The sequence below is a fragment of the Polypterus senegalus genome, chromosome 6, assembly GCF_016835505.1.
Source record: "Polypterus senegalus isolate Bchr_013 chromosome 6, ASM1683550v1, whole genome shotgun sequence".
Classification (NCBI taxonomy): Eukaryota; Metazoa; Chordata; class Cladistia; order Polypteriformes; family Polypteridae; genus Polypterus; species Polypterus senegalus.
Window position 1 is genome coordinate 23,758,292 of NC_053159.1, and position 13,288 is coordinate 23,771,579.

The 13,288-nt window shown below is 41.8% G+C and overlaps 1 protein-coding gene across 2 annotated transcripts in view; it reads right to left on the reverse strand.

The window, feature by feature from the left end:
• Positions 1-8,336, reverse strand: part of LOC120530873 (tumor necrosis factor receptor superfamily member 4-like) — a 33,308-nt gene extending 24,972 nt beyond the window's left edge. For both annotated transcript variants that reach the window (XM_039755593.1, XM_039755594.1), the window contains exon 1: positions 8,225-8,336. In XM_039755593.1, coding sequence (XP_039611527.1) covers positions 8,225-8,306 — 82 coding nt within the window. In that variant the 5' untranslated portion in view covers positions 8,307-8,336. The remainder of the gene's footprint in view (positions 1-8,224) is intronic.
• Positions 8,337-13,288: the final 4,952 nt, after the last annotated feature.

A 13,288-nucleotide genomic window follows, 5' to 3' on the forward strand; every position in this document is an offset into this window, starting at 1 on the left:
GCCTTCCAGGTCCGTAGAGTTTGCATGTTCTCCCCGTGTCTGCGTGGGTTTCCTCCCACAGACATGCAGGTTAGGTGCATTGGCGATCCTAAATTGTTCCTAGTGTGTGTGTGTGTGTGTGTATGCCCTGCAGTGGGCTGGTGCCCGGCCCGGGATTTGTTCCTGCCTTGTGCCCTGTGCTGGCTGGGATTGGCTCCCGCAGACCCCCGTGACCCTGTGTTAGGATATAGTAGGTTGGATAATGGATGGAAATCCATAACTGGCTCCATACACTAAATAACCATGAAGAGATGGTGACAGATCTGTGAAATCCCAATGGCCCCTGATTTTTAAAAGACTCCTACTGCATACAATGCCACACGCCAAGTTCCTGATAGGTAGCCTACCATACGTTAAAGATTTTTTTCCTCCTATTAAGACGTTTTTCAAATCACAAAGAACTGACTTCACATGCAGAGAACCCTTCCCAGAATGAAATGGTGCTTGGTCAAGCAATGGGTCCACGAAGAACCACACAACCCAGTGAAGAACCATGAAGTGCCAGCATTTGAAGAGTGTGGTCACACAGCTGCTTTAATGGGGTGTGTGGTTCTTCATAGAACAACTGCCTGACAAAGAACCATTTCATTCTGGGGAAAGTTCTTAGGAAATGAATTGGGTTTCTTTTTTTTGTGGATCACCATGTTGACCAAACAGGACCTTTCAATGGATGGTGGGTTAGCAGGACACCAAAAGATCATGAAAACCTGAACTTCACAGCTGCGATGGATTCACAAATCTGTTATCATCTCTTCGTGATTATTCATGGAGCCTGTTTCTTTGTGTGGATGAGTATCAAACATGGCTCCTGTGTGGCATCACCCTAAAGCAGGGGTGTCAGACTCCGGTCCTGGTGGGCCTCAGTGGCTACAGGTTTTCATTCAGACCCTTTTCCTAATCAGTGACAGTTTCACGGCTAATTAACTCCTTTTCCCTTCATTTTAATAGCCCTGTTTTTAAGGATTCGGTCCTCTCAACTGATTCTTTTCTTCATTAAATGAGAGGCAAACAGAAATGAGACGTGAGACGAACCAACAGATGACCAGCTAAATTGGAACATCAAACTCCAGCCAATTCACTCCAACCAGTTTCTTAATGAGAAGCTGATTCTTCTTGCTGTTAATTAAACCCGTTATTTAATTCCATGGCCTGTTGCTGCTCTCATTCTGGCACAGCAGACATTTCCAAAACTGTTGATTTTTCTGTTTCTTCTAAGAACACCGTCAAAATGTTACGGTGAACTGAGAGATTAACCTCATGTGATGGGCACAGGTTAGCTGGTTATGTGGTGGCTTGTCTTGTGTCTCATTGTTTGGCTGCTAATTAAGGAAATAACTGAGGGGTCTAAGTCAAGTAAAATCAAACTAAAGCAAAAGAAGTTAATTAGCAGCAAAAACTGGTCACTAATGAAGACGATGGTTAGAATGAAAACCGGCAGCCACTGGACCAGAGTTTGACACCCGTGCCCTAAAGGAATGCCCTGGCGCCTTCCTTCCTGAGAGGGTGTGGTGTGTGCCATTTGACTTTATTTTTCCATGCACGCTCGTGTTGTTGAGAGGTAGCAAATACTTTAGAGGTTATCATTGCCCGTTAATTCATGTCCTTGATATTGTCACCTAAAACATCTATTTATGCATCTAAAATTATTTAGCCGACCACCATTATTGTATTTTTTTTTTTACTATGAACAACATACGTGTGATCGCACTAATTGATTTGCAGAAGCTTCTTATTTCATGTTTTACTAACTTCTACAAATCTATTTTTGACCCTTTAGTGGGTAGTGACATTAATCAGCCTCATTACCTTACTGACTCACCCGGTTAATTCCTCTCAAAGTAAACGTCAGCTCGTCTTTTCATGAAGGTAACTGCAATGTCTTTCTTATGTAGGCCCTTTTCATGTGGTTTCTGTGTTAAGATGTCACGCAGCTCAGAACCCGAAGCCTGCTGGGGCACCTTGTAGCGTTCAGCCGGAAATCCTCGGCTCGCTCCTTCTACGCACATTTGGCTCAGTTTACCCCCTCGCCGTATCAAGTTGAGGTGTTTGTGTGGTTCTTCGTTGAACCAGTGATTGACAAAGAGAAGGTGAAATTGGTTCTTTGGGCTTTGAAAGGCTTCTGGTGGGTCGTGATTTGGCTGACCCTGTCCTGCTATATATTCAAGATTTCAGGTTTTTCTTTCCATATATTAGGAAGTTTTTCAAAGCACAGAGAACTAACGTTACACACAAAGAACGCGTCCAAGAAGGAAACGGTGCTTTGGCAAGAAACGGTTCTACGAGGACCCACACAGTCCACTAAAGACCAGGTACACTCATAAAAATCAAGGCGCCAGAGCAATTCCACAGGGGCGCCACTTATGGTTTCCAAAGAACCATCCGTATGAACGTTCCATAAAGAACCATTTATTTATTTATTTATTTAGATCACAGAGAGGCTCCATACCGTAGGTAGCAGATTTGTGAAACACCATCTTAAAAGGACCCTGTTTCCTGAATCTGTTATGTCCTGCTAGGTAGCCTACCATACATTAAAGATTTCAGAATTTATTTTTCTACATATTAGGAAGGTTTTCAAAGCACAAAGGACCAACTTCACATGCAGAGAACCCGTCCCAAGAATGAAACAGTGCTTGGGCAAGAAACGGTTCTACAAGGAAACCACACAGTCCACTAAAGACCAGGTACACTCTTCAAAATGAAGCAATACCACAGGGGAGCCATTTTTGGTTTCCAAAGGACCATCTGCATGAAGGTTCCAGAAAGAACCATTTATTTATTTCTTTCGATCACAGACAGGCTCCATATTGTAAATAGCCAAGAAGAGATGGTAGCTGCCAATGGGTTTCTCATCTTAAAAGGTCTCTCGCTGCTCACAATTAACCAGGCTAAGTCCCTGTTTCCTGAATCTGTTATGTCCTGCTAGGTGGCCTACCAGACATTAAATATTTCAGATTTTATATTTTTTCTACATAGTAGGAAGTTTTCACAGAACTAATGTCACACACAAAGAATACATCCAAGAAGGAAATGGTGTTTGGGCAAGAAACAAGGAACAAGGAACCACACAGTCCACAGAAACAGAAATTGAAACAAGGAACAAGGAACCACACAGTCCACTAAAGACCAGGTACACTCTTAAAAATTAAGCAATGCCACAGGGGAGCCATTTTTGGTTTCCAAAGGACCATCTACATGAAGGTTCCAGAAAGAACCATTTATTTATTTCATTCAAACACAGTCAGGCTCCATACTGTAAATAGCCATGAAGAGATGATAGCAACCAATGGGTTTCTCATCTTAAAAGGTCTCTCGCTGCTCACAGTCACCCAGGCTAAGTCCTGCTAGGCAGCCTACCATACATTAAAGATTTCAGATTTTATTTTTTTTTCTACATATTAGGAAGTTTTTTAAAGCACACAGAACCAACTTCACATGCAGAGAACCCGTCCCAAGAATGAAATGGTGCTTGGGCTACCATTGATTCTTTGAGGAACCACACTACCCAGTAAAGAACCGTAAAGTGTCATTAAAGAAATTGCATTGTTAGGAGCGCACCCTGCAAGCAAAACACGAAACTTTCAAATTTAGTAGACTGCCACCAGGATATGAACAGATCAAGAAAACCTGAACATGGTCCGGGTTTCTGTATACGGAAAGAGTCCTATAAAAATCATAAATCCACTGGCATTTCACAAGTCTGTTATTGTTATTTATGGAGCCTGTTACAGATTCTTTGTAGAACCTGCATGTGGATGGTCCTTTGGAAGCCAAAAATGGTTCCCTCCATGGCATCACTCTTCCTGGTGAATTAAACTTCAGTAACTGACAGTTACGCAAAATGGCATAAGCAGGCGGTCAGCTAGTCCGTTGTTAAGGTGTGTGTTGAACGTTCCCTACAAAATACGGGTGTCCCCTCCATGGCTGGGTCTTGCTTTGCCTCCATTGCTGGAGGATGAGGCCTCCCACAGCTTATATGGGCATAAACCAATAGAGTCTAGTTGCGGACCCCCAGAGCTCCACTCCATTCAGGAGGTTGTCATTTTAAATTGCACGTCATTGATAAGATTAGGGTTAGTGGAAGGTTATCTGGCTCAAGTCAGGTAAGCCAAGAGACAAAAATTGGCTACTGAATGGCGGAGCTGTGGGGGTCTGCAGCTGGACACATCTCCAATAAACATTTTGGGAGAAAGACTCACTGAACATATACGGAGGAATCTCTTTGTGTATGGCATCTGATAGTTGTACCCAATGTAAAGATCTAAAGCAGTGATAGAAACTCCAGTCCTCGAGTCTGTCAACAGCATGGCTCTCATTCTCTGCCGCAACTTCCTCGCCGTATTTTATTTTGTAGTACAATGAGGTGGAAAAAAAAATTTTCTCCACAAAAATACTACAGTGCCGTCTTATAAAGTGTTTAACCGCATACCGTGACTGAAGTCACACTATTCCACTTCACATGATGTTAAATGACATCAGGCGACAAGACTGGCTTTTGTATTCTATTTGAAAATGTTCTTGATCGTCTTGGAGCTTGATCAGTATTTTTTTTTTTCTTTGCTGCCGACACTGTTATAAACACTGGCCCCTCACTCTGGCAAAACGAAAGTTTAGAAATTTACAATAATAATGCAAAAGAACGAATAAATGTTACCCTTCAGTGTTAGGCCTCGCTCATTCAAACCGCTCACTCCAACATGACTTCTCACTGTTGCCAGGCGTTTTCCCAGGCTGCCCCATTTTTTAAAACCCTCTTTTCCTAATAGCAGCGGGTGCAGCAAGGCAAGAAACTGGACGCCAGTGCATCACGGGTCACACTTACTGACCACATCCACTTGCACCAAGGAAGCCAAGTTAATAATAATAATATTTATACAGCACATTTCTAAGCTACTCAAAGCACTTTACATTGAATTGGGGAGCCATGTCACCCAGCACCAACTCCATGAGGTGACAGCAGCCACATATGTGCCAGCACACTCACCACTCAGGAGCTGTTAGCGGGTAAGAGACTGTTAGCCAGTTGGCACATTAGAACAATCTGGATGAGAACAAGCCATTCAGCCCAACAAAGCTCGTCAGTTCTGTCCACTTAATTCTTCTGCTCTAAAGTCCTACTGTCCACCACACTACTTGGTCATTTACTTCCATCTCTCTATGGTTGTTGGTGTGAAGGAAAACTTCCTAATGATTGTGCAGAGTTTACAGGTTTCCAACAATAAGAGACAGGGGATGATTAAGGGGGCCAGAATGGACGAGGCCATGATTGGTATTTTGCCAGGACATCAGGGGACACCCTACTCTTTTCAGAAGATGCTCAGGGATCTTTTATGATGGCATAGAGTCAGGACTTTCATTTTAGGTCTCATCTGAAGGATAGCTCCAACTTTTACATCATAGTGTCCCCTGTCACTGCTCTGGGGCATTGGGATCCACACAAACTAAAGGGTATGTGCCCCCTGCTGGTCTCGTCAACACCCATGTTGGGGATGACATTGGGGTAAGCAGGATCGGGGACTGAATTTGAGGTGGTGGCTTACATCTTCATACAGACCACGACAGCATTTGCCCAATTCAGGAGGGATTATTGTGACTCTCCTCTCATCGTTACAAAAGACTTTTCTAATAAGCACACATTTATTGTTTTATTGTGTTTGCCAGAACAAGCTTTTTAAATCAGTCAAGCCGAATTTCACAAAGCATCATTCTCTGCCTCTTCTCTTTTTTGTTAAGTAGATTTTACACCTTAATGGAAACGGCCGTTGGTACAGCTGGCACCAGAGCCGTTAGCTTTTCCGCTGACTCCTCTGAAATTTTGCTAGTGGGTTGATTTTCTTTTTTCTTTTTCCCGAACAAGGTCCCTTCTCATATTTCCTCAGCAGGAGAGTCCTGGCTTTTTAAGGCCGACCGCATGTCTTTGAAGTGTGGAAGAAACACGCAACCCAACGGGAGGCGGAGTCCCCTGCGCGTCACTTGCGGGCCCCGATCTTTGCATAATTAAGGTTCCACCAGGGTGCTTTTTTATGCAGTTTATTTAAAATATTTCCTAACTTGATAACAATTACAATTTAAGACTTTCTATCAATATTTTTATCAACCCTTCACAGTCGGTACAGTATTTCCTGATGTAAGTTAATCGATGGGCTTTAACACAAAGCTGTACCCTCCATTCATCCCGTGTCTGAGAGTGTGTGTAAACAACATTAGGGGGTCGCCGGGGGCTGGAGTCTATCTTGAAAGTTCCGGGCATCCGGTAGAAACAGGCTCTGTACAAGACGCGAATCCATCGCGGGCAGGGCAAACGAACTCATACTGGATTAACTGCCAATTAACCACATAAAGGTGCCAAGGGGGTTCTTCAGAGTCATGCCATTTATTATTCCGAAAAAGATCAACAAGAAAAGTACAGAAAAAAAAAAACTTTAGTTACTTAGACTTGTAACATTCAGGCTCCACGAATGTAACGAGGAATATATAAGAGATTTATAAATATGTCAGAGGGCTCTCATTTTCAAAGGACTCTTGCTGCGTACACTCGGGCAGACTAACTTTGTCTTTTCTTGATCAGTTCGTATCCGCGATTTCTGTTTTGTCCCTCATATTAGGAATCTTTTCAAAGTCCAAAGAGACACTTCACAGAATGAAACGTTAAGCAAAGGCTCTGCGAGGAACCACATTGCTCAGTATAATGCCATTTACTGTTATTTTTAAGAGTGTGGCCTCATATTGAATGAAACGGGATTATCAAAGGAAACCCTCATTCATCTTCCACACAGATGGCAGCCCCGGGGGATAACCGAAGCTCGGAGACAACAGCCTTAAGGCGGCACCACATTCAACGCAAAGGACCGATACTTACTATAGAGAGCAGCTACAAAAGGGAGACACTTATAAAGTCTATCGATCACGGAAAACCTCACAGCGCCTTGCGAACAGAATATACACTCAAGACGAAGGAAATAATATGTTAATACCTCTGAATTAGAAGAAATGAAAAGAACTCACAACGTCTGAGTCGAGCAAAAAGTGTAAAGTTGATAAACTGAGGACCGGTAGAAGTCTCGTCACTCTCGAGATCACCGCGCTTCAACCACTAGCAAAGCTCAAGTCATTCAATGACAAACTGGAGCGCGAATCCGTGTGAAATGATAGTGGTGAAGTTCTGAGGGCCCTCATAGTTGGTCACGTGCTTGGGGTGCGTTAACTCGACCATGTGACTATCTATCTATCTATCTATCTATCTATCTATCTATCTATCTATCATATAGTGACTTTTTATGTTTATATCATACAGTGCCTTACATATTTATTATATAGTGCCTTTTGTGTCTTTCTCTATAGATGTAATATTATTATTATGATGATTATTATTATTAGTAATAGTATTAGTAGAATCTATCATATTGTCCATCCATCCATTATCCAACCTGCCAAATCCTAACTACAGGGTCCGGGGATCTGCTGGAGTCAATCCCAGCCAACACAGGGCGCAAGGCAGGAACCAAACCCCAGGCAGGGCGCCAGCCCACCGCAGCATTGCACAACATCACAGAGCCTAACGTCCATGTGTTTACATCTTTTCTGTAGTACGCTAAATTAGGTTCTTTACAGGAACTGAATTCTTAGTTACACAATAAATTCTTGAGGTGGCCACAGAGGTTAAGTTATATGAAAACATGCCAACGTTTCCAGCTGTTACAGCTATTATATTGTGTCTTTTCTATCTATTTATCTATCATATACTATCTTTCATGTCTATTTTACTATCATATAGTGCGTTACATATCTATTATATAGTGCCTTTTTTATCTATCTATCTATCTATCTATCTATCTATCTATCTATCATATAGTGACTTTTTATGCTTATATTTCTATCATACAGTGCATTACATATTTATTATATAGTGCCTTTTGTGTCTTTCTCTATAAATGTAATTATTATTATGATTATTATTAGTAGTAATAGTAGTATTAGTAGTATCTATTATATTGTGTCTTTTCTATCTATCTGTCAAAAAGTACCTTTCATGTCTATTTTACTATCATATAGTGCCTTACATATCTATTATATAGTGCCTTTCCTATCTATCTGTCTGTCTGTCTATCCATCTATGTATACTGTTGTGTTTATTATTAATATTACATATTTCTTTACTAAAAGAAGCTTCTAGTAAGGCACTCACCACGTCTGCAAATGGTCGAAGATCCATTTAAACCAGAAAGCAGCCAGCAGAGTAAAGACAAGACGCTTAAACACATACGCATGTTCTGAGATGAGCTGACAGATAATGAATGTCACAGGCGTCAGTTAAGTAGCAAAGTATGAGCCCTCCCTCTAAAACACCCTTTTATACTCGACTCATCCCCTCAGGTCTTCTATGATCAATTTCTTGACCTCATTTTTTTTTTTTTTTTTTGGAACTAAGAAGGGAAAAAAATGTTCAAAGTTATACTATTACCAAATATAAAAAACAATGGAAGAATGAGAGATCTTTGTGTATCCATAACAAATATTGCATAAGTGAGAAATTAAAAATAAAGAAATACACAATACAAGCCCAATATGACTGCAAAAAGAAAAAAAATGAAGATGAAAAGAGACATTAGTTCAAATGGAAAATATTGTCTTTTAAAAGGATATCTCTGTTCAAATCAGTTCACCCTTCCGTAATAATTATATATTTAAATCCATCTATCTATTGATTAAAGCTGCCTTTTCTGCTACACAGAGTGGCCGGCTTCTTTAAAAAGATGAAACACAACTAAGGAGGCAGACGTGGACAGGAGAGCAGGACAGCACAGGACACACTTGTTCACCCACCCACTCCTCCTCACGTCTCCTTCTAGTGCTCTGGTTCCACCACACAGTCCAGAGACATGCTGTTGGGTGTATTGCCATCCACTCCTGGTGTGTGTGTGTGTGTGTGCTCACCCTGCAAGTCCAGGTGTTGATCCTGCCTTGTGTTTAGTGATTGCTAGAATAGGCTCCAGCTGTTAGGAAGCAAATTAGGAAGATGGACGTGTATATATATTGTAGGAAAAAGATTGCTCAAGTGAGACAAAAAAGAGTTAGGGAATTGACCCCTTATAATGTCGAGCAAAAAGTGTAAAGTTGATAAACTGAGGACCGGTAGAAGTCTTACCGAGTCAACCTCGTCTGGTGCGCTTCGTCTATGGGCTCAAGTCTGTTTCTGCCGTATTTTACGAGCCAATGGAGAAATATCGTCGATGCTTACTTATCAATATTGCATCAATCCTCTGCATAATAAACCCCATGCTAATAAATGAAACGACACAGAAGCCCACCCGTATTCTAACAATTTGCAGTATCAACCGCACGGAATTTACTTCTAGTATGTGCTAAAAAAGCTTATAGTGGAAGCCAGCTTGGGTTTGTTGAGGTATAGTATCTGGGTCAGAGTCTTAATTTAGCGCATCACCTTCTCTCGTCACTCTCCAGATCACCGCGCTTCAAGCACTGGCAAAGCTCAAGTCATTCAGTGACAAACTGGAGCGCGAAATCGTGTCAGCTGATAGTGGTGAAGTTCTGAGGGGCCCTCATAGTAGGTCACGTGCTTGGGGTGCGTTAACTCCACCATCTATCTATCTATCTATCGATCTATCTATCTATCTATCATATAGTGATTTTTTATGTTTATATTTCTATCATACAGTGCCTTACCTATTTATTATATAGTGCCTTTTGTGTCTCTCTAAAAATGTAATATTATTATGATTATTATTAGTAGTAGTAGTTGTATTAGTAGTATCTATTATATTGTGTCTTTTCTGTCTATTTATCTATCTTATGGTACCTTTCATGTCTATTTTGCTATCATATAGTGCCTTACATATCTATTATATAGTGCCTTTCCTATCTATCTATCTATCTATCTATCTATCTATCTATCTATCTATCTATCTATCATATAGTGACTTTTTATGTTTATATTTCTATCATACAGTGCCTTACATATTTATTATATAGTGCCTTTTGTGTCTTTCTCTATAAATGTAATATTATTATGATTATTATTATTATTAGTAGTAGTAGTATTAGTAGTATCTATCATATTGTCCATCCATCCATTATCCAACCAAATTCAAACTACAGGGTCACGGGGTCTGCTGGAGCCAATCCTAGCCAACACAGGATGCAAGGCAGGAAACAAACCCCGGGCAGGGTGCCAGCCCACCACAGAAAACCCACACGGGGAGAACATGCAAACTCCACGCAGGGAGGACCCGGGAAGCGAACCCAGGTTTATTGTTTGTTAATTTATTTTTATTTTTAAAGTTGTGTTTTTTTAATTATGTTTTTCTCAGACAATTAAAAAAAAAAAACCTTTATTTTCCTCCTGGGCAACGCTGGGTATACAAGACCGCAAAACAAGCACATTAATGAGTCTTTATTGTTTGTTAATTTTATTTTATTTTTAATGTTGTTTATGTTTGAGCACCACCGCGTCCCTGTTGCTTTTCAAATTAAATAGAGTTGGCCGGTTTCGAGTGTCAACTGGATGATAACATACATACAAGACTGCAAGACAAGGACATTAGTAAGTCTTCATTGTTTGTTAATTTATTTTAATTCTTAAAGTTGTGGGTTTTTTTATTATATTTTTCTCAAACAATTAAAAAAAACACACACACTTTGTTTTCATCCCGAGCAACGCTGGGCATTTTAGCTAGTATATAATAAAACAAGAAGCAGACATGAAAGAGGTCTGGGGGACACCCTGACCCTGTATAATAAAAATAAATAAAAAAAGGATCTTTTTTACAACGATGGCAATGATGTCTTTTCAGACGGTAGTCCAGAAGGGACATCTGCGATGGAATGGCCATCAACCTTGGGTTCTACAGAGGGAGGAGGAGAGAAGACATTAACACACAGTGCCAACCCTTGGTTTGGCGAGTAACTACCACCACCAGAGCCCTTAAGCTGCCTCCCAAGCACACCCGCATGATCATATACAGCATGCATGTAAATGTGTGTATCTCTGGAAGACAATCTCCAAACCAGAAGGTGGCGCTGTTGCCTAATGCCTTTACTTGTCCTCCATTTGCAGAAAGGATGATTGACAGCTCTTCCATCTCTGGCATCACTTCCAGTTACTGCCCCTTCTGGCTTGCAGATATAACCAACAGCAACACCATTTTGAAGTCATTCTGAGGAAGGTTTCATTCTGAACAAGGCAACTGTTTCATATTTCCAGCCTCTCAATTGTTTGTTGAATCATCATAATATAAGGGGATCACTAAGGTACCCCAACTGTCTTCTTATTACTATAAGTATTTATTTATATACCAGCTGTGTAAGTTCAAAGCCCAGGCTACTAGAAACCATGGATTCTGGCGCTTCAATCATTCAATCTCATTGGTTGTTCATTAGCGGCTAAGAGAGGTTCTCTTTCCTGGGTGGTTTCATTTTATTGACATGCTCTCCTCCATTGTCTATCAGTGGCTAAATGAGTTTCTCTCTCCTCAGAGGTTTCGATTTGCTGATGTACTGTACTTGCCTAGCTTGTGTATTAGCATCTAAGTAAGGTTCTCCTTTCTCTGTGGTTTCACTTTGGTGACAGAGTTGCTTTCTTTGAGCTTCATGCTGTAGCCTCGCACTTCCAGGCTGGACAGACAGACACACAGACTTCCACATGTAGACGTTTATGCATAAGATATATATATATAAAAATATAAATTTTATACACCCATAAACACACACACACACCTGGACAAATTTAGCAACACCAGAAAACCTAATCAGCATGTGCTTGGACTGTGAGAAGCAACCGGAGCTCCCAGAATGCTTCAATGCCAACATGGGGAGAACATGCAAACTCTAGGCAGGAAGGACCTGTGATACAAAAACCCTTACTGCAGGGCACCATGTTGCTCCTACACATTATACTCATATAAAGCATTGCACAAATTTGTTTACGACAAAGAAAGGAAGCACTCTAGGACTGGATGGACTCCCATCTCATAGTAGCCTTTGCACTACCAGAAGGCAACAGGTGGACTTCATGGAGATCAAAACTCCACATTAGTGATAAAATGAAATGAAATGATTCAATTTGATTGTCTTGTACAGGTACAGTGAGTTATTGTGTACCCCTTGGGGTCAGAGCACAGGGTCAGCCATTGTACTGCATCCCTGTAGCAATTGCAGGTTAAAGGCCTTGCTTAAGGCGGCACGGTGGCGCAGTGGTAGCGCTGCTGCCTCACAGTTAGGAGACTAAGGTTTGCTTCCTGGGTCCTCCCTGCTTGGAGTTTGCTTGTTCTCCCCGTGTCTGTGTGGGTTTCCTCCCACAGGCTAGGTGGATTGGCGATTCTAAATTGTCCCTGGTTTGTGGGTGTGTTTGTGTGTGTCCTGCGGTGGGTTGGCACCCTGCCTGGGATTGGTTCCTGCCTTGTGCCCTGTGTTGGCTGGGATTGGCTCCAGCAGATCCCCTTGACCCTGTGTTCGGATTCAGCGGGTTGGAAAATGGATGGATGGGCCTTGCTTAAGTGCCCAACGGAGTAGGATCCCTTCTGGCAGTAATGGGATTTGAATCGGATACTGGTGCAATGCCTCAGTGTAAAGTAAACAAAAATGGGTACAGTGCATTATATTATTTTGGCATTTGAAGGAAATTTTTATTTCACTCAACAAAGGGTCTAAAAACAAATCTATATAAGAGATCCATCCATCCATTTTCTAACCCGCTGAATCCGAACACAGAGTCACAGGGGTCTGCTGGAGCCAATTCCAGCCAACACAGGGCAGGAACCAATCCTGGGCAGGGTGCCAACCCACCGCAGGACACACAAACACGCCCAGCACACAGTAGGGCCAATTTAGAATCGCCAATCCACCTAACCTGCATGTCTTTGGACTGTGGGAGGAAACCCACGCAGACACGGGGAGAACATGCCAACTCCACGCAAGGAGGACCTGGGAAGTGAACCCGGGTCTCCTAACTGCAAGGCAGCAGCACTACCACTGCGCCACCGTGCTGCCCATCTATATAAGAGATTTTGATATAAATGAAAGATTTCGATTGTTGATTTTGAATGCAGGGAGCACTTGGCATGCAAACCCTGACCTTCATGTTGTGGGACAGCAGAGCTACCATTGAAGCACCATGCCACCCCATGCCCATTCAGTCTGTGCCAGTTCAGGGTATCCTGATAATATTCCGTTGGACCATTGGACTGGGATACAAAACACAGACTGTGCATCTCTGCTTCTAGCATATGAGTCT